This window comes from Platalea leucorodia, assembly GCF_965183815.1.
Source record: "Platalea leucorodia genome assembly, chromosome: 15".
NCBI lineage: Eukaryota > Metazoa > Chordata > Aves > Pelecaniformes > Threskiornithidae > Platalea > Platalea leucorodia.
In genome coordinates, this window is record NC_138837.1 from 6,238,058 (window position 1) to 6,259,017 (window position 20,960).

Here is a 20,960-nt window from a genome sequence, read left to right on the forward strand (position 1 = left end):
GTTGTGCCGCAGGCAAATGCCTGCCGGCGGGGCGGTTTGTACCGTGTCCTCGTGGGCTGCGGTCCTCGGGTGCTCTGTGGGATGGGGGGACCTGGGGGAAACCCATCGGTATGGGGGCAGCATCTCCCCCCAGCTGGATTTGGGGGGGATGCCCATGCTTGGATGCTTCAGCAGATGAGAACCAGCCACCCGCCCCTGGGGAAGGTGGGAATGGCATCAGGAGGGTGGGAGATGGGGCACCCCTGGGCCCCCCCATGCCGCACTCACCGCCGCTCGGCCCCGGGACTATACGAGCCCGTCGTAGAGGGAGAGAGCTTGCACGATGGAGGGGTCGGCCTTGGAGCCCTCCTGAAATTCCTGCAGCGTCAGCTTCCCATCGGCATTCTGCAAAACACTCCCGTTGCAGCTCCGCTTCGCCCCAGTGAGGGAGATGCCAAGCACCCCGGGACTGAGCAACCTCGGACTGAGCACCCTGGGACCCCAGCAGCACCCACGCCATCCCGCAGAGCCACCCAGGTCCCCCCCACCACCATAGCCTCGGTTTCCCCATCAAACCACCCACGCCTGCAGCCAGGGAGGAATGCCATGGAGGGTGCAATGCCACCTTGGGGGCCCTCAAATGGATACGGGGATCCCAGAGCGATGCGGGGGTCTACAGTGAGCCCAGCGGCAGCTGAGACCTTGTATTCACAGGGGAAGGAGGTACCTGCAAGAGCCGAGACGTGGCAAGGGGGCCCACAACTGCCTCCTAAATCCCTTGGCCCCAGGAAAAAAAAACACTCGAGCATCCTCACCTTGTCCATCATGGCGAAAATCCGATCCACCCTCTTCTCCGGCGTGTTCTCCTCCTCGGGAAGCTCCACTGTGTTTCCCTGTGGCAGCAGGACAGGACCCCGTCACGCAGCCATTCGTGCCCTGCCTGGACGGTGTCCCCGGGCGAGGACAGACGTTTCGCCCCTGCCCGCATCAGGACAGGGCGCATAGGGCTGGCATTCGTGTCAGAGCCATCCTCAGTGGCCAGATCCAGACCCTGCCCCGACCATGATGGCCACAACCCCCCCAGAAAAAGCCCAGGAAGGGAATCAGGGGTGTTTCAGCATCCTCTCCGCAGCCCCCCTGCCCGCAGAGCCAGGCTCCAGCCCAGCGGGGACCCCCAGGGACTGCTCGCCCCGTGCCCCGTGCCCCCTGCCCCGCCGCTTACCACCATCTGATAAATCGCATCCACAATGTCCAGCATCTCATTCCTCGTGATGTACCCGTCGTTGTCCAAGTCGTACAGCTTAAACGCCCCTGCAAGCCAGAGCAACGCCGAGGTGCTGGGGACTGCGGTCCCCCCAAACCGGACACACACCCCATCGCCGCCCCCATGCCACCCCCCGGCCCCCTCGCGGGGCTGAGCCCACCAGCGTCCCGCGAGGAGCACTTACACCTCAGCTTCTCGTCCAGCGTCCCCCGGGAGGTGACCGACAGTGCCTGGATGAACTCCGAAAACTCGATCCTCCCATCCTGGAGAGGGGGGAAAGAGGGGGTGAGGGTGCCGCTGCCACCCCCACCCCGCAAAGTCCTCCCTGCCCATGCGTGCCCGATGTCGGGTGCTCTTAAGGGGGAACATCCGAAAAGGCAACGGGGAGGGAGGAGCGATGCACATTTATCTCCAGCAGCGCGATCCGGCCGCTGTGCCCAGCCCACGGCGAGCATCCCGGCGGGAGCGACTCCAGAGCGCGGGGGGCACCGCGCAGGTGGGCTTTTGTCAGCGGCACCGAAACATCGCGTTTCTCCTCTCTCGCTTGCCACTTCATCGCCTTTTCCCACGTGACTCCCATCGACTAAAATAAGCACGGGGGCTCACTTGCTACAGCTGCGCCGCTTTCATTTCACGCCCCAGGAACGCGCAGCCGCGTTACCGAACCCGTCCCACCATCGCCACGGATCCAGCCCCGACCCTCCCGGACCATGCCCCTGGCTTGCAGACTTACTTTGTTCTCGTCGAAGACATTGAAAACAAAGGTGGCGAATTTGGTTGGGTCGCCGAAGGGGAAGAACTGCTTATAGATCTTCTGGAAGCCAGCAGCATCGAGCTGCCCGCTGGGGCAGTCCTTGATAAAGCCCTTGTACCTGCGGAGGAAGGGCAGAGGATGGGCACCAGGCGGGTGTCCCCACTGAATGCAGCCCCCCAAGCCCTGCGGAGCCAGGATGGGGCTCTCCCCAGCGCTGCAGTGGGCTGGAGCTGGGAAGGTCCCTGGTGCTCCCTGTGTTGCTCCCATCACCCGCCCGCAGCCTCCCAGCCCCGTGGGATGAGGTCCCTGTGGGCACCGCAGCGAGGGTGGCAGCAGGGAGAGCCTGGAGAAGCAGCGAGCGGCACTGGTGACACCGAGCGGTGCCCACCGCACTGCTCCAACCCCACTGCGAGCCCACAAGTGGCAACCGAGCCACAACCAGGCTCCTGTTGAACATTGTCCAGGACCTGGGAGGGGACAGGGACCCACTGCCTGGCCAGAAGCACCCGCGAGAGTCTTTTAAACCTACTTTAAACTAAAAAGCCCTCTGCACAGTCACGTCCTGCCAGCACAGCCATGCTGCCCGCGGAGGTGCCGGGGCAGGTGATGCCTCGCTTGGCCCTGAAACAGTCACAGGGCCAGCAAGAGAGTATTTATATCCCTTGCTCAGAACTTCAAATGCACATGGCTCCCGAGCAAGAAGCTGCAAATGGAAAGCTTCACCCAAGGGCCAGAGCTCCCCTCCACCACTGTGGCATGGCCCCGCTACGTCAGGTGCATCCAAGCAGCTCTCCGGCACGGAGGCGGCCACGAAAGCTCGCCCTGAGTCGCTGCACCACTGCAGGAGAGGGACTCACGATCGACAGCAACCCCACAGGCAATCTGCAACCCACCGCTCGGCACGCCCATGCTGCAGCCATGCCCTGGTAAAAACCAACAGCACGGCGGCCTGAAGCACCCGGGGCAGCCGAGGCTCCGTGACGGCATTTTTTGCATGATCCCCAGTGAAAGCTGCTCGGAGGAGCTGGGGGGCACAGCAGCGTTACTGCGTCCTTGGGGTGCCACAGCCCAGGGCATCTCCCAAAACTCATCAGCACTTAAACACCCCCAAAGGCCTTGGTCCCAGCTCCAGGCTGGCCCTGGATACCGCAAGGTGCCACCCTGGAGGGCGCAGGGGAAGGGGCTCGCCGGCTCCGTGGGTGCAGGGACCACGTGGGGACCATGCAGGGTGCGTGAGCATTATGCAACGCGTCGCCCAGATCTGTCAGGCGCCCGCTGCAGCGGGCCGAGGGCTGGAGGAGGAGGAGGGGAAGGGGGTGGCGAGGTGGGAAACCAAAGCGCCGGTGACATCTTTTTCACGCTGCTGCAGCTATGACTCATCGGGGAGCGGGGGGAAGGATGAGAGAAAGAGATAAAGAAAGCAAATCTTGACTGGTGGGATAGGAAGATGAAAGGGAAGCGGTGGCTTTTCTAGGGCGTCGCATTCGGTGGGGCGGAGGGGATGGGGTGAGAGCGTGCTGCCAGCAAGGCACCACACTCCCAGCCCCTGCCAGCCTCCGCGGGCCCCACTGCAGACAGGGACACGCTGGGACAGCACCGGCCTCCCACAGCCAGGGCCATGGCCACCAGCTGGACAGTCCCCACGTCCCCGCTCCCCTCGGCTGCCCGTATGGGAAGGGAAGAGGCGAGACGGAGTGGGCACCGTCCCACACGGGCAGCCGAGAGCAGCCGGAGCCGAGCCCCACCGCGCACTGTGCATGAGGTGTGCAAGAGAAAACCCTCTATTTTCTGGTCTCCCCTCTATAAGCAAACAGCTGCACCCCAAAACAGGCGCACCCTCCTGCACCCCCTTGCTCTGCACGGCTGCCAGGGTTGCTGAGTGCCGCCAGCCCCTGCCGCCTCGCCCGCCAGCCCCGGGCCCCGGCAGCTCACCGCCACGCCACCGCGCCGGACACTCACCACTGCTGCACCTCCTTCTCCGTAACTGCAAGAGAAAACAGGAGAAAAGAGAAAAAGAAAAGAAAAGAGAAAGGAATTTAGCACTTTCCCAGTGACGGCTGTTCTTCTGCACCTCACCTAAGTGACTTCCCAGGGGGGGGATGCCCGTGGGCTCGCTCGCTCCGTGCGCTGCCATGTGTTACCTGCGAGCAAGCGGCTGCCTGCGAGGCACAGCCTGGGCCAGCCCGGTGGCCGATGGGGCCGGGGCTGCAGGTGCTGGGGCTCCTCCAGCCCTGAAACCAGGGAGCCCACCAAGATGTTTTGCTCCCTGCCGGGGAAGTGCAGCACCATCACTGCAAGATGCTATGGACCACACAGGGGCTGGCTGGTTCATGCCTGGGGAGGATCCAGCCCTGTCCTCCTGCCTCCCCAGAGACAAAACATCCCTGGAAACATCTGCCAAAACATCTGCTGGGAGGCAGCTTGGGGAAGGCACCTGCCCGGCCCGACACCCACACACTGACCGTGAGCAAGGGGACAGCCCCAGGGCCAGCATCCCTCCAGGTACCGGCTGCCTCTGAGCCACACGGAGAAACATCATCAAACCCATGCCGGAGCCCTGGGAAACTTTACCAGGCTCCAGAGAAACCCCAAAACTGTGACAAGCTAGAAAATGGCGAGCATTGGCAATCCCGAGTGTCCCCAGCCCGGGGACAGCTGCTGAGATCGCAAACGTCCTCAGCAGAGGAAAGGCTCCGATGGGACGCGGGATGCCGGGGAGCCCGACGGGGCGGGGGGCTGGTGCCTGTCCCTGCTGCAGGAGCCAGCGGGGAGCCAGGTGCCAGCAGGCGGGCACGGGGAAACGGCCTCATTAGTCATTTCCTTTGCATTGTGCATCTAAATAATAATAAAAAAGCAATAGGTCTGAAACGTGCTGGGATAATGAGGCGGAGTGGAGATGTGTCAATGTGCAAACGGATGATAAAAATAGAGACCCAAGACACATCAAGAGATGCCAATTACCTTGGATGGCAAATAAAAGAAAGCAATTTTCTATCAGAAAGATTTATAACGTGCCTGGCAGAAGGCGCAGGCCGCAGAAGGTGAGGGCTGGCAGGCGGCAGCAGTGGGGCGGCCGGGAGGGCACACGCTGGCCCGCACCTCGCAGCCGGATGGGTGCTGGCTCCCACGTCCCCGTGGGCAGGAATCGCTGCATCCAAGGCTGTCCCTCTGTATACGAGGGGTCCCTCCGTCCCAGCTCAGGGACCACTGGAGGGACAGAGCCTGCAAACCCCCCAGGAAGGGCTTGCCATGGGGCGGAGAGGCCGGCAGCCTCTCCCCCTGCCTCCCCAGGGAGCTGGCAAAGGGCTGCGGTGGCCGTGCCGGGACCGGCTGTGCTGGGAGGGCGGCAGCACCCGCCGTACTGCAGCGGGATGTCGAGAGACGGCAGCACCTGGGGAACAGAGCGGGGAGGCAGGTACAGGGATGCTCGGCACCTGGGCTGAAGGACACCGAGGGCTTTGGCCGTGCCGCAGGAGGAATCTGGAGGGTTGTTTTGGCAGGGCTGTCTGGCAGGAGGAGAGCAGACAGGGGAAAGGACAGAGGTCTCCTGGCAGGAGGGAGCCAGGAGAGACAAGCTGTATCCAGCAGCAGAGCTGGGGCGGCCAAAAACAAGTCGTGCCAGTCCCGAAGGATTCCCCATCCCAAAAAAAAGGGTTGCACGGAAGCATCCTTCCAAAAGAGAGCTGCTGAGTGACATCTCTAACAGAAACAGGCTTCCCTGCACACACTCCCCACGAGCATCCAGACACCAGCCAGGACCGCCCCCAGCCAAGGATGCCCCGGGGAATGCCCCAGGCACCAGCTCTGCAGCCCTGATCGCCCACAGGCACCTGAAGGCAGGTGGGAAGAGGAGGAGGAGGAAGGTGAGCGGCACGACTTCAGGCAGCCCTTGGGGCAGGCAAAATGGGCAACGGCAGCAGCCTGGGGCTGCGGTCGGGGCTCGGCTCAGCCCCTCCAGGCGAATCGCCTTCTGCTCTCTCTCTCTTGTTCAGCAGTGTTTCCCCCAATGTGCTATTTCGGGCCTGGGAGCTGCTTTTCAACTCCAGCAGGAAACAATTAAGAAATATGTGCTTTTTTTAGTACAGCAGAAATGCTGGTAACGACACGCTGGGGCTGGAGCAGGAGGGAGGGAGGGAGGGAGGGAGCCAGCTCCCCTCGTGCCCACAGCAGGGATGCGTGATGCTCCCGGGAGAGGCTTTTCCAACAGAGCGGACTCTTCAGGTGCCAGCCCAAAAACTGGCACAGGGCTCCCGAGGTGGGATTTGTTAATGTGAACCCCTGGAACGGGGCCAGGCAAAGCCCCATCCCTCCTCCAGCGCACTGGCACCGGTGCCCTTCCTCCTGCCCCGGGTGCGAGGGGAAGCTGCGGGGTTTGCCCTGGGGTGGGAATGCGGCCCCCATCTCCCAGCCCTTGGGAAACCACCCACCTCTGGGGGCATCCCTCTGCTGCCAGCAAATCTTCCCTCTCCCCGGGGCAGAGTGTTCCCAGCGCAGGGAAACGCCACGGCCCCGAGCCCAGCGTCGCTGCGGCCGGGCAAGCTGGGACCGAGCGGGTACCTGCCTCCCCGTGTCTGCAGTTATGGATCCGAGACAGATAATGGCTTCGCGGCTGCCACTTCCCAGCTGCTCCAACCTCGCTGGGTGTCGACACTCCGAGTGGCACCAGTTAGGGATGCTAATTGCCCATCCCCGCGGCAGGGACCCGTGGCCATGGAAGCCTTGGGGACACACCACTCTCCTGGCTGGGCTGAGCCACCCATCCTGGGGCTGGGGACAGGGGACACGTGCAGGGGCAGGGCTGTCCCTCCGCTCTCCCCGATCCAGCCTCTGCAGCTCCCCAGCGTGCAGAGCCCAGCCGAGCTCACAGAAAGTACCTGCGCGGCGGCGGCTGCTGCATTTCCCTCCCCCGGAATCGATTATGGTGTGATGCTGAGCCGATGCAAATCAATTTGGAGCGATACAAACCTCAGCCAGGTTTGACCCCGAGTGCTCAAGGACAAGGGGATTACCTGCAGCGGCCCCATTGCAGCATCCCACCGGAGCAGGGCCGGCTCCCTCGCCGTGCCCCTGCCGAGCCGGGGCTGCAGCTGGGCTCAGTTGCCGTGCCATGCTCCCCAGGACCTGCCGTGCCATGCTCCCCAGGGACCGTCGTTCCCGCAGCCGCTATGGGGATGGCTATAAATAGGACACGTAGCAGCTTGTTAGAGGATGCAGTGTGCCCCGGGGATCCTTGGGGATGAGAGGCGCTAAATAAAGGCAGGGTATTAGCATTCGTTATGAACCGCAACGCTGTAAGAGGCATCGCCGAGCTGGGAGCCCCGGCTACGCACCGCAGACACCCTCCCGTACGTACAACACCGCACGGCAGCTCGTGCTGGCAGCATCTTTGTTTCCGCTGCTCTTAGGAAAGCACGGGGAAACGCCAAGCGCAGGGCTCGCACCGCGGGCAGGAGCAGGCAGCAGGAGCAGGCAGCAGGTGCAGGCAGCAGGGGCAGTCACCCCAGAGCAGCACAGGAGCTGCCCCGCATGGCCAAGCCGCGGCCACCGGCCCTTGCTGCCCCTTTGCAGCGCTGGTCGGTCCATCCTCGCTCCCATCGCAGCTGGGAGGAGGGTTTCGGCCACACGTCTCATGCAGCACAGAGGAGCAGAGACTGCCCGGTGGGGCTGCAGTGCCAGCAGCCCCCAGCCCCCTCCTCCCAGCTACCGGTACCCAAAAACCCCCAACCCTCCCCCCACCTTTCCATCAATCCCCAGCGGCACAGGCGAGGACTGACAGCTCCGTCACCACCCGCCCTTCGCGTGCCCCCTCTCTTCCCACCACCCAGCTGCCACTGCAGCAAGAAACAGCTCTGGTTAATCAATGCTCAAGCCCGTTAATTTGTTTTTGCCAGGCAGCGAGGAGAGGAGGGACCCGGGACTGCGAATCCCCATCCATCGCCCTGCCCGCGAGGGAGCTCGTTGCTCGCTGGACCGCGGCGGGGACAGGGCGGCAGTAAGGAGCGCAGGAGAGGAGGCCGGATTCGGAACGGTTTGGGGACCCCTGGCCACGGTGGGATGCAGGAGGTGATACGATGCTTCAGCCCCACAGGGCTTTTTTTGTGCTGCCCTCCCATTCTGCAGCCACCCCCTCCGCTGTTTGCGCAAGGGCAGGGGTTTAGCCAGAGCCACAGGGCCGGATCCTGAGCGGGAGCGTGCACGCTCAGCCTTGCTCCCATGTGCCACGGCCGTGGCACAGGCCTGTCCTCGTCTGGGCTCGGGCTCCCAAAGGCTCGGCAAGCACCGTCCCCATGCAGCAGCCAGCAGGGAGTCTCTGCCAAGCCCCAGCACGTCCCACCTCGCTCCAGCCGCTACGACAGCACCTCGATCCCGCAAGGCCACGGGCACTGCTGTCTTATCAGGGAAACCAGGGTTAATTATTTCCAGGCACAGAGCGGTTCCCCCATCGCTGCAGGGCACTCCCGCTCTGCCAGGCCGTGGGCTCCACCGCCAACCCACGTGCAACTGGTCCGGCATCACCCGCCGAAGCGTGGTGGCAGCGGTCCTGTGGCATTTATTTCCCCCAGGGACTCGCTGCGGCTCCTTCCCGGGGTCCCCGTAGGTCCCCACGCATCCCGGTCTGGGGGAGCTGGCACACTGCCCCGTGCTGGGGCTCCCGTCCAGGTTTGAGGCTGCCTAAACCTGCTGCAGACGCTCAGCGCAGCGCCCAAATGAGGGCAAACTGGGCACCCACGTGCGTGCAGAGTGGGCACTCCTGCGTGAGCAAAGTGGGTGCTCAGGCATGAATTAACGGGGCCCTCATGCATGCACTAACTAGGCACCCGTGCCTGAGCTAGATGGGCACTCATGCAAAAATAAATCAGGTGATCATGCACGGACTAATTGGGCACTCATGCATAAATTATTTGGGTGCTTCTGGGTGAACTAATTGGGTGCTCATGCATGAACTACCTGGGTGCTCAGGTGTGAATGAAAGGGGTGCTCATGCACGAACCAGCTGGGTGCTCATGCATAAATGTTTTGGGCACTCATGAATTTATCGGGCGCTCATGCATGGACTAATTGAGCACTCACGCGTAAATTCACTGGGCACTCCTGCGTGAACTAATTGGGCACTCATGTGTAAATTAGTGTAATTAGTAAATAACACACTTGTGCACGTATTAATTGGGGACTCAGGTGTGAGTGGATCAGGTGCTCATGCATAAATTAATTGGACACTCAGGCACGAGCTGACTGGGGGCACATGCACCAATTAATTGGGCACCCGTGCATTAACTAACAGGGTGCTCGTGCATAGACCAGTGTGCAATTCAGCGCAAATTAACCGGGCACCCATGCATAAATCAACTGGGTGCTCATATGTAAATTAATTGTGTGCTCATGTGTGTATTAATTGGGTGCTCATGCGTGAACTTATTGGGTGCTGATGCGGAAACGACTGGGGTGCTCATGCATGAGCTAATCGGTCCCTCATGCGTAAAATACCACGGTGCTCCAGGGTGAACCCCGCACACCCTGCAATTTATGCCCAACACACTCCACCCCTCGCCTCTGCGAAACACATATTTAAGAATTGTCTGAACACGAATCTGTTACAAACACCACTTTCAACATCATCACAACGTTAACATTCACCCATTACGAGCTCCCCCCTCCCTCCCCACCGAGCGGGCGATGGGGCTCAGCAGCGTGCGCATGCACTCGCTCCGGTTTCCCTCCTTGCCCCTGGGACCCAGATTTGGGGGTCAGCATCACAGCCCCAACGAACACCCACCGCAGAATTAGCCCTTGGTCCCCACAGAGCGACCACAGGGCTCGGTACCGCAGTCAGAACGGATACTCGGTGCAGACTTCACACCTTGCTCCTGCAAACACGGACCCAAGGAGGTCCCATCAGTCGCCACAGACGGACCCATCCCCAGCGCCAGCCCCCGGCCCTGCAGAGTGGGTTACCCGGCATAAACTGAGCAGTCATTACCAATTTCAGGCCTCGTCCCTACAAAACACGTAGCCAAGAGCACAGCAGCAGCTCAAGCTGTTGGAGGTATCGATGAGTGCAGTAGCTGTGGGGCTTCATCCAGCCCCTAAATGGGTGCTGGGCAGCATCCGCTTGGTGCAGCACGGGCATCTCCCCACGGGGAGAGGAGGGACGCATGCTGGGGCTGTCCAGGATGATTCCGGCAGCCTGGGCTGTTGGGTGGCTTTGTGCAGGCCGGGGAAGGGGGGAAGTACCCGCTGGCCCCGGGGGACGGCTGGAGCACGGGCACGAGACTCCCCCAGCAGCACGCTCCTCCGGCTCCAGCACCAAACCCCCGGCACGGAGCCCAGTGCCTGCGGGGGGCAAAGGGGTGAAAACACCCCCCAGGCTGCCGCGGGCTCAGTCCTTCCCCAGGACCATCCGTCACCCCGTCTTGGGGCACCTCAGAGCTCACCCGGGTCCCCATTCAATGGCGGTAACTTCTAAAATATGCCACACATCCGCACTTTGGAAATTTGGGTTGTTTGGCCTGTCTACTCAGTCTTACTAAAATTCAAGTTTCAATACATAACCAATGTCCTGGTTAAACATTACAGAGCACATTGTCCTCCTGCCCTCCATCGAGGCTCGGCCAGACGGCCGCGGGACTGGGGTTTGCTCCTGCTCCCAGGTGGGCGCAGGGCTAGCTTTGGGGAAGCAGTGATAAAGCACAACCCCAGCAAAACCCAGCTGCAGCACCGGGGTCACCCCCCATGAAAACAACCGCGGCAAGACCCTGCCCGATGCCATTTTCTTGTGTTCCCAGAGATGACCTGCAGCAGCCTGCCCAAACCCCCGTGCCCCCATCTCAGCCCCGCGCACCCCGGCAGTGCCCAGTCCCCGCTCCCGGCTGCATCGCCCGTGCGCCGGGGGTGTCCCCGTGCGGGTACCCGACCTCACAGCATCCTATCGCAAAGGGATGTCGGAGCAGCCTCACCGCGCAGGCACCACCACAGCCGCAGCTGCCTACCTGTCAGAACGGGACGTCCCCATCCCAGCTCGCCCATCTCCCCGCACACTTGCCCAATTTGGCTTCGCTCCCCATCAGACACAGACATCGCCAGCGTCATGGCAGGTCTGGGAGCCTCCGAGACGTTCGGAGTACAAGCCCGACGCTGTTATTGGTGTCATTTGTTACTGCTGAGATACGAAGCAATATGCGGAGAGAACTGCATGTGCATTTGGCACTCTTCTCGCCAGTGGTTGCCATTAGTGGTCTGTCTTGCTCCCAGACTGGATAAACAGGTCCATGAGGCAGCTCTGTTCTCATCTCCCCCGGGGCTGATACCAACAGGAAAGCCAATACGCAGTTAAAATCCTTTTTAGACTTTATTAAATATTTAAGGGCCCGACATTAGGCTTTGGAAATTGGGTTCGGGGAAAAAGCAGCAGTCACTCTTTGCAGCAAAGGCAGCAGAGGAAGGGCAAAGGACTGTGCCTTCATTTGGGAATTAATGATCAGACTGAAACACGCCCACAGCAGGAGCCGGTGGCTGCGGCAGGTCTATCCCGGGCTGGATTTAATCCCAGCTTCCCCGTGAGCCGATGCAGCGATGCCCCACGGCGGGGCAGAGCATCCCCAGTGCTGCCGGGAGCAGGGATGGAGCAGCCCCCCTGCCCCAGCCGTGCGGGGGCAGCTGTGTCCTGCCCCCCTGCTCAATCCTCCCCGTGGCTGCGGGGATTTCAGCACGGCCTGGCGCTCCACAGTGCTGTCCCCAACCCATGGAGCAGTTCCTGACCCAAGCAGAGGAGAAAACTCCCCTCCGGCCCCAGCGCGGGCAGGGGAAGGGAAGTCTCTGACTCAGCCATCAGACCCTGGAGCCAAGGGAACGTCAGGAGGACGCTGCAGGGCAAAGCCTCCCTGGCAGCAGGGCCACCACTGTCCCCTCCCCGTCTTGCCCATGGCAGCGCCAAGGGCTGCCAAAGCAGAGGGTGCTGGAGGCACCGAACACCCGCTCCTCCATGGGAGGCAGCACAGACACCCAGGGAATCTCCATGGGGTCCAACCATCGATCAAGAGACGCTGGAGAAACACGGGTGGACAAAACACTGGCAGCCCTCCTTCCACGTAGGAACGAGAAACGTGCCTTGAAGGGAGAGGTGTGGGAGCGAGCCCCGTGCCAGCACCGCTGGCCTGGGGAACCTGCAGCAGTGGCCACCAAGGAACCACAGCAGCAGTGGCCCCGGGGTGAGCACCCCCAGCCACCGCTGCCCTCGGACAGGCAGGGGTGCAGGGCACGGACCCCGGCTCCCTTTCCCATCCAGCTCCCTAGAAGACCTGGGAGGCTGAGGAGGGGAGGGAGGAACACAACAGCCCCACAAATGTCACCCCGATAACGGAGCAAGCGCATCCGCGGGCTCCTCCCTGAAGCAGCCGCTTCCTTTGATGCCTTCAGAGCTTCTTGTTTCACAACCTTAATTATAGCGGCAGCAGCAAAGGTCAGGAGAGTGGTTAAGCAGATCCATTAACATGTCAGGGGATAAATGAAATGTGATTCTTCTGATGCCTGAACAGCAGCAGGCAGCGGCACGAGCGTGGCCGGCAGGGACGGCTGCTCCGCTCTGCCGCAGAGGGAGCCCGAGGGGCCCTTGGTCACGTCTTCCCCTTCCCACCCCAGCATTGCAAGCACCTCCCAGGGACCACAGGGACACCCCAAAACTTACTTCTGATACCCCAAAACTTGCTTCACTTGCATTTATGCGCAGAACACCAGGTCCGTGCACACATGGGATACCAGACATGAGATTCGCTGGGAGCAGGCTGGGGTCTCCCTGGGGAAGGGGCTGGAGATGCCCTCCGGACCACCACAGCCCTCCGGAGGCTGCACATCAGGTCCCCATCGAGCTCGCGGGGAACCTGCACCACAGCTGCCACCTTGGCGGCTCTGGGTTACACGTGGCTGCAGTAAAAACAGGCCCCAAACAAAAGCCAGCGCCTGGGCATCCCTCCGGCGCGTCCTGCCCATCGCTCTCCTGGGACCACAGACCCGCTCTGCTCCCCAGCGCATCTCCAGGGTGCTCGGGCAGGTGCTCTCCTCCCCCTCAAAACTTCCCTTTTGGGCTCCTGCAAATCCTATTACACGCTCGGAGCAGGCAGGCACGCTCGCCGCGTCGGCCAGCCAGCAGCAGCCCAGCCTCAGCCTCACACACCGGGCGTGCGCCCACCTCAGCATCCCGGTGCCCCTCTCCCAGGAGCAGGTCCCACGGGGCTCCCACCCTGGGGTGGGATCCTGCCCACCAGCTCCCTACCCACGGCTGTGCAGGCAGCCCCAAAATGGGTGCTTGTAGGGCCGAGCGGAGGCGGGCGCTGCAGAGGTGAGCGCAGGCAGCTGCCAGACACAGGCAGGGAGCCGCGTTTCAGCCTGGCTTTGGGGCTCCATGCTTTAGGTTACTGCACCCAGCATTTGCCGCTGAGGGATAACGGGTCCGTAACCACCTGGCCCCGCTTTCTGCCGGATGAGCAACAGGAGGGATTTCAACACGAACCAACCTGGCAGAGAAACCCAGCACCCAGGGCCAAACACTTCGGAGGCTAAAAATAAACCGGCACCGGGGAGCCACCGAGGTCCCTCCTCTGCTCCGGCTGCCCCTCTGCTCCTGCCCACCGCCCCGGCCGGCACATTTTCCCAGCACCAGGGCGGCACGACGGAGCAAAGCCCCAACCCAGTGCCCCCAGTTTCCTGGCTGAAAACTGCTGCAATTGGAGAATTTTCTTCCCTTTCCCGCAGAACTCAACCCGCCAGTACGTACCCCCGTAACTACAAATCGATATGTTTGTAGTTTGCTCTCAAACTAATGCCCATTAATTCCATGCATTACTGTCGAGCAACAGAGCCAATTTTGTGGCTTATTGTAAAAGAGCAGAAAATGATGATGCCAGAGTGAGTTTAAAATCCACAAAATAGATCACAGTGGGTGGGACGCGGTTCTTGGGAAAAGAGCATCTTGCTCTCCCCGCGCCCACTCTGCAGCCCGGGCCTCCCAGCGCCACGGGCGTCATTTTGGCACCCTCGCCGCGGCTCCCACGCCTTCACCGGAGCCTCGCTGCGGCCTCCGGAGCACTGGGACCGTCATCCTGATCCCATGCCCAGTCCCAGCAGTGATGCCGCTGCACCTACGTGGCTCTGAGAGCGCTGGATTGCACAGCTATTGCAGCTGGCGCTAAAAAAAATACAGCGTTAGTAGTTCCGGACACAGGCAATAGCTATGAAAAGTGAACCCTGAAATCCAACCCCCCCAAAGATGACTAAAAAAAAAGAGCTAAAACGTGCTTTTCTGAAACAGCCTCATATTTTTAAGCCTGTTTCATGATTTTAAAGGTTGCCAACGCTGTGGCTGGGCTGGTCTGGGAGCGCTGCTGCAAGTAGGGACGCTCAGCACTGCATTTCTCTCCCAGTTTCTCTACCAGGAGTCCACATCAAGCCATTTCCACCCATGACACACATCCCGCACCCACAACGGCACACGTGCACTTTACACAACTTTACACAGGCTGCAGGGAGCAGCCATACCCCAGGACCTTCATAAATCTCCAGCTTAGCAGAACCCTTTGACCGCGGCCCCGCAAGGCTCTTAAGCACAATCCCAAATCCCACCGCGGCCCTGAGCCACAAGCACCTGGCCCGAGTTAAGCCCAGGCTTAAATCCCTGCTGAAGAGGGGCCGGCAAACGCGATCCAGGGAGGACGGTGGTTCCTTCAAGTCTCGGGAGTTATCGCCTCCTGGGACAACACACACAGCGGCCAAAACTGCGTCTCCGAGCTATCTCAATAAGGCATCAGGAAGATTAATAAATTAATGATTATAAAGCACTTTAAGAGCTTTTGGATGAAAGGCTCTATGGAAGTACAAGGAATTACATAATTTATTATTCATTATTATTATCACTCATTGTTGGCTTCTCCCGCACGGTCCTATATGGCACCAGCCTGGCCTCTGAGGAAGGTTAAATCCTCGCCCCGCAGCCAGGCTCTCCCAGCCAGCGCCGCTCCAGCGCCTGGCAGACGGGCGAGCTTGGCACAGCCAGATATTCCTGGGCACTCAGGTGCCCAGAGATGCTGAAAGGCACACGGTGATGGGTCCAAATCAACAGGACTTGGGCAGCTGGCACTTTGAAGCAGCCCCCGGGTGTCCTTCTGCGCCTTTAGGTGTCCAAGTGCCATTAAAATCTGGCCCCCAGCACCGTAAGTCAGGAGCGGAGTGGGGAGGGGAGCCAAGAGACGAGGTTTCCACGCTCCTGCCCTACCGTGTCCGGTTGCCAGCAGGGCCCAGGACAACCTGCTCCGAATACCTGCAGTGAAATAATTCTCGCATCTCCTGGAGGCCCCTGATGGCAACCCTGCAGCATCCCCAGCACGACCACCATGCCCGCGACCGCCCTGGCACGCGAGTGGTCCCACGCTCCTCTCCCGGCTGCTTGTCCCAAGATCGCTGCGACTGAGGCAGGGCCAAACACCACAAACAGGAGAGGGTGAGACCAGAGGGGACAGCGGCTGGGGACACGAGAAGCCACCAGGCATAGGAAAAGCGCTGAGGGGACACGGCACAGGCTGCGGGTCCTCTGTGTCCCCCAGATGTAAATCTGTACCAAAGCCACCCGGAGCAGGGAGAGGGGGCGAAGTCTCCCCATCCCGCCGATCCCAGCAGAACCAAGAAGGCAGTTTTTGTTATTTGCTTCATTTTCTTTCGAAACCACACAAACAGAAAATGATGCAATGGAAGAAAATTGCACCGTGGGAGAAACCCTTTGTATACCGCAGCCCTGGCTCACACTGCCACGGGACCCTCCCCGGGACAAAAGCGGGTCTCCTGTCATTAGCTGCTAGTTACAGGCTCCTGGAGACATCTGCCCAGATGTGCTGCAACAGCAGCAGAGCAGCACGATGCACGAGGCAGGGCCAGCGCCCGCTCGGTAACGTGGCAGCCAGCACGCGCGAAGGGCAGCCACGCACCGGGGATGCTCTTCAAAGGATGGTCATCGCCGGTCCGCCAGAAAGGTGCCGAAATACCACAGTGCTGCGGAGTAAAACCTTTCCCAAGCAGATCCCCAGGAATCCTGGAGTGTGCCATGGATTCGTGGCTAGGACTACCCCCTGCTCAAGCTGGTCCCCTAGCCACGGTACAGGAGTCTGGATCAGTCTCTCCCACTGCACTAAGTGCAACCCTGCCCTCCTACCTGCATCTCCTCTGCCTGGATTCCCCAAAAGGCAGACGGAAATTAATATATTTTCAATCTCGCAGGGTCTGAAGATAAATCAGAGGCTCTCAGACGTGCCTGGGAGGGCCCTGTGAAGTGCTTTGCCAGACAAGGGAACGCGCGTTCGCCTTGACAGCTGCAGAAAAGGGGCAGAAACACTCAGCAAAAGTAATTAATCCCAGAGATGAGAGGTGGAACGAGCAGAGATCAACAAACAGAGCCTGGTATTAGCGATGGCTCTCCCTGACAGGCATCGCACCGCCGGCTGCGTGCTGCCGGGGCACGGTGGGATGCTGCACCGGGCTCCAGCCCCCGCGAAGGGCCACGCGCTGCCCTGTGGCACGGCTGCCCGGGTGCTGCTGCCTCACCTGCACAGGTACGTGGGTCTGGTGCACCTCGAAAAATAGGCTGCAAGAGGGCCAGAGCAAGCAGGCAAAACCCCAGGCAGGCCAGGAACTCATCAAGGGAGCGATCAGGGGACCGGAATCCTTTTTGGAGGGGGTGTGGTGGAAAGGGGAGGGCACCCAAAGAGAAGAGCAGAAAGTTGGGAATAAAGTGATTCAAAAGGCAATGACCTTCTGCTGGCCTCATCCAGCAAGAGAGACATCCCCATGCCCGCAGATGATGGTTTCACCAGCGCTGTGTTTGTTTGGCATCAGCTGCCGGTAAGACATGGGGCATCACTGCCCGCGTGCCCCGCTGAGGTCGGCACCTTCCCTGCGCAGAGGAGCCACCCCAGGGGTGCAGAAAGCCCAGCAGGCAGGAGATCACCAGCAGATGAGGCTGTGCCAGGGCTGCCTCTTCCCAGATCCCTCTCCATCGGAGACTGGATCGTCACGGCGGCTGCAAACCGAGCGGGCGATTGCAGCACGGCAATCCCAAGCGCAAATACAGACTGGGCAGAGAATGGATTCAGAGCAGCCCTGAGGAGAAGGACCTGGGGGTGCTGGTCGATGAGAAGCTCAACATGACCCAGCACAGTGCGCTTGCAGCGCAGAAAGCCAGCCGTATCCTGGGCTGCATCAAAAGCAGTGTGGCCAGCAGGGCAAGGGAGGGGATTCTGCCCCTCTACTCCGCTCTTGCGAGACCCCACCTGGAGCCCTGCGTTCAGCTCTGCGGCCCCCACCATAAGGAGGACATGGACCTGTTGGAGCAAGTCCAGAGGAGGCCGTGAAGATGCTCAGAGGGCTGGAGCACCTCTCCTATGAGCACAGGCTGGGAGAGTTGGGGTTGTTCAGCCTGGAGAAGAGAGGGCTCTGGGGAGACCTTACAGCAGCCTTCCAGTACCCGATGGGGGCCTACAGGAAAGCTGGAGAGGGACTTTTTACAAGGGCATGTAGGGATAGGACAAGGGGTAATGGCTTTAAGCTGAAAGAGGGCAGATTTAGATCAGATACAAGGCAGAAATTCTTCACCATGAGGGTGGGGAGGCACTGGAACAGGTTTCCCAGAGAGGCTGTGGATGCCCCATCCCTGGAAGTGTTCGAGGCCAGGCTGGATGGGGCTTTGAGCAACCTGGTCCAGTGGAAGGTGTCCCTGCCCACGGCAGGGGGCTTGGAACCAGATGATCTTTAAGGTCCCTTCCAACCCAAACCATTCTACGATTCTACGAATAACCGCACCTGGCCCAGCGCGGCTGCACCCGCAGTGGGACAGCCGCAGCGAGGACACCAAAACCCGGGGCTCAGCTCCAACCGGGGTCTGTGCCCAGCTGGCGCTGCCATGTTCTCACTATTTCTTCTCCCCGAGCCACTTCGAGGAAGCGCAGCCGGGGTACCCCAACCTCTCCTACCATCGCTCACGGTCTGCCAATGCAGACATGCCTCCCGCAACCTGCCCTCCTCCTGCCTGCTCCCGCCTGTGCCACGATGAGAGAGCAACCCCGCGTGTAGGGTTGTGCAATGCACCAGTATTGCCTCTTCTCCATATGGGAGAACTTGCTGCATCCTAATCTATTGCCTTTTTGGGTAAGCGCTGCCGTGGGACTGCAGCAATGACAGCGGGGAGAGCTCGCAGGTCTGCTAGACGTTAGCAGTTCTCTGGCGAAGCAAAGGGGGAATATTTTCAACCTGCGAGCGGAGAGGCAAACTTGAATCACCAAAGCCTTTGTTTCCTTTGTGCACCCTTCCGAAAAAACAGACTGATTTTGCTAAAACTGGGTGGCTCGGGCACTAGCCACGTTAATAAGATTACAGCGGAGGTTCAGACGGGAAAGCCACTCACTTAGAAAATCAGGTTATTAAACTGACACTGAGATACTCATAGGAAAATACCGAACTCTCTGGTGTTGGGCTCTTCTCTCCACTTCAGAGCATAACAACAAAGGAAACCCCTCCAACTAACGCACCCAAACTTTGAAAGCCACCCAGACGGTTGGGCTCCCCGTTTAGGGAGAAGGTGCCCGGCTCCCGGGAAGCAGCGAGGGGAGGACAAGCCCCACGGCCGGTCCCTGGGTACCCGCCTGGCACCGAAACCCCGCGGCCAGGCCGCCCTGGCAGCAAGGATGCCCCGAGCAGGGGCAGGAGGGCTCTGGAAAAGACAGGGGCATCGCTCCGGGTGGGCAGGAGGCGGCCCTTGTCCCACGGTTACTGAAGGCTTAGAAATAGGCCACGGCGAATTGTTTTTATAAGAAAACAGAGTGTTTCTCTGCCCCCCTGCCCCTCGTCTCTGCTGCCTTGTGGTTTTCTTTTTTTTTTTTATCCTCCCAGCCTAATCTCTGAATTCTTGCAACAAAGCGCGGCCGAGCCTGCGCCCTCCCCCGGGAGCGGCCCCGGCAGCGCCGATGCCCGGCGCGATCGCAGCCGCGCCGCCGGGCGGGCAGGGACGAGCGGGGGGAGGAGGCCGGCGCCGGCCCCGCGTCCCAGGGGCGCCCGGGGACCCCAGCACCCCCCGCCCAGGGCCCCATCGCCTCCCCCCGGCACCCGGGGCCGCCCCGGCAGCATCCCCGCGGCGTCCCGTCCCCCCCCAGCCAGGCCCCGTTACTCACAGTACGTTTTCCTGGTCAGCTCCTCCACAACTTCAGGCTTCAACTTGCTGTTGGATTTCCCCATGGTGGCCGGCAGCCCCGGCAGCCCCGGCAGCCCCGGCAGCGCGCCCAGCGCCGGCTCGCCCGCCGCCTCCCGGGCCTCACTGCGGGGGCATGGAGGGACGGGGGGGGCCGCGGTGCCTCGGTGGCGGCTCCCGGCCGGGCTACATCCCGCGGAGGGGACGGGCAGCGCCGCGCAGCGAGGCCCCGGGGGGGAGCGTGGGGAAGGGGGGGTGCGGGGAAGGGGGGGGGGGTGTCTTTGTTGCCGGGGCTTGGCCGCAAAGGCGAGCGGCGCGGCGCTGCAGGGCCGCCCTGCGTGTGCGTGTGTGTGTGTGCGTGTGTGTGTGTGTGCGTGTCCCTGGTTACACGCACCCTCCCCGCCCTCCGCCGCCAGGCGCGGAGCGGCCGCGGCCGCGCTGCGGGGGCGCGGGGCGCTGCGGAGGCGCGGAGGGGCGGCGCGCCCCGCCCCGCGCTGCGGGATGGAGCGGGGGGGGGGGGGGGGGGGTGGCTCCGGCACGGCCCCACCGCCCCAAACCGCGGGGACCCCCGGGCGGGAGGGGGATCCCGGGCTGCCCTCCCCCGCCGGAGCGGTAGGGATCAGCGGGGAAAAGCCGGGGTAAAATGTGGGGAGGAGGTGAAGCTCAGCTGGGGGCGAGGCTCAGCTGGGGGCCTGCCAAGCCCTCCGGTCCCTGCAGGTCGTGGTCCTGCCTGGAGGGCTGGTGGGCAGCGGGAGGATGGGGAGCTCCGGAGGGAACAGCCTGGAGCAAGGCTGAGCTCGGGGCCTGGGGGACGGGGGTGACCTTGGGGGGACACCGGCACCTTCAGTGGGAGAAGCATCGTCCACCTCCTGGCTGCCCCCGGCTGAGGGCTGTGCCTCGCACCCCAGGATCCTCAGGGCTCCTGCGAGCCTTCGCTCCCGCTCTGCAATAGACACCAAGTTCAATCCCTTCAAAAACCCCACGGATTCAACCTACAGCAGGTTTGCGGCACAGCCAGGAAACCATACAAGTGCTAAAAGCAGCAGCACTCGGCTCTTTTCCACCTCAAAACCATGCAGGGCTTTATGCCTCTACAAAAGCTCTCTGTGGATGTGCGCACACGTTCATTAGCTGTACCGATGCACATGATAAATACCGTGTTCTTCCCGCCTGTGTTGCAACGAAGGCCCGCTGGAGCTGCCCAGGCATGCCTGGACTTCTGTGGTAGCAGCCAAGGAGGGAAAAAAAACTGTGCTTGGCTACAGTAAAACCTGGCTGCGAGGCTGCAGAGAGCACAACACAAACCACCCGGGGTTCTTGCAAAGGGGAGAAGGAGCACGGCTGATACAACGCCGATCTCCACACCTTTTTATTTTTTTACCAGCGAGGGGTTGCCTGACACTTCTCCAGGGATACGTTCCCCAGGTAGATATTTCTAAAATGTGTAGTCTCTATTACCCAGCCTTTCCACGAACGAGCTCATTAAGGCAGGAGAGTATAAAACCACCATCGCCATGCCCCAGCTCGGGCGCCCAGCAGCGGCACACCCCGGGGGACCACCAGGAGGAACGGCACCGAGCGCCGCGGCATTTGCAGCTGCGAGAGCTGTGCGAGGCTCGTGTCGTCCCCCAGCATCCCTCCCCGTCGCTACCAATATTTGCACGGCTTTTAGGGACAAAGGCCTGCCTGCGACTCAGGCACAGGCCTCGGCAGATTTCAGTTCGGTCCTCAAATCTGCTGCAAAAGGC

General features: G+C 61.4%; 1 protein-coding gene across 1 annotated transcript; it reads right to left on the reverse strand.

Moving 5' to 3' along the window:
• Positions 1-285: 285 nt before the first annotated feature.
• NCS1 (neuronal calcium sensor 1) lies at positions 286-19,259 on the reverse strand (the record flags this gene model as incomplete). The annotated part of the gene is made up of 7 exons (XM_082327287.1): positions 286-384; positions 795-872; positions 1,202-1,290; positions 1,428-1,506; positions 1,977-2,115; positions 3,957-3,981; positions 19,196-19,259. The coding sequence occupies 7 exons, from the start codon at positions 19,257-19,259 to the stop codon at positions 286-288; spliced, it is 573 nt and encodes a 190-aa protein (XP_082183413.1).
• Between the last annotated feature and the right edge of the window lie 1,701 nt (positions 19,260-20,960).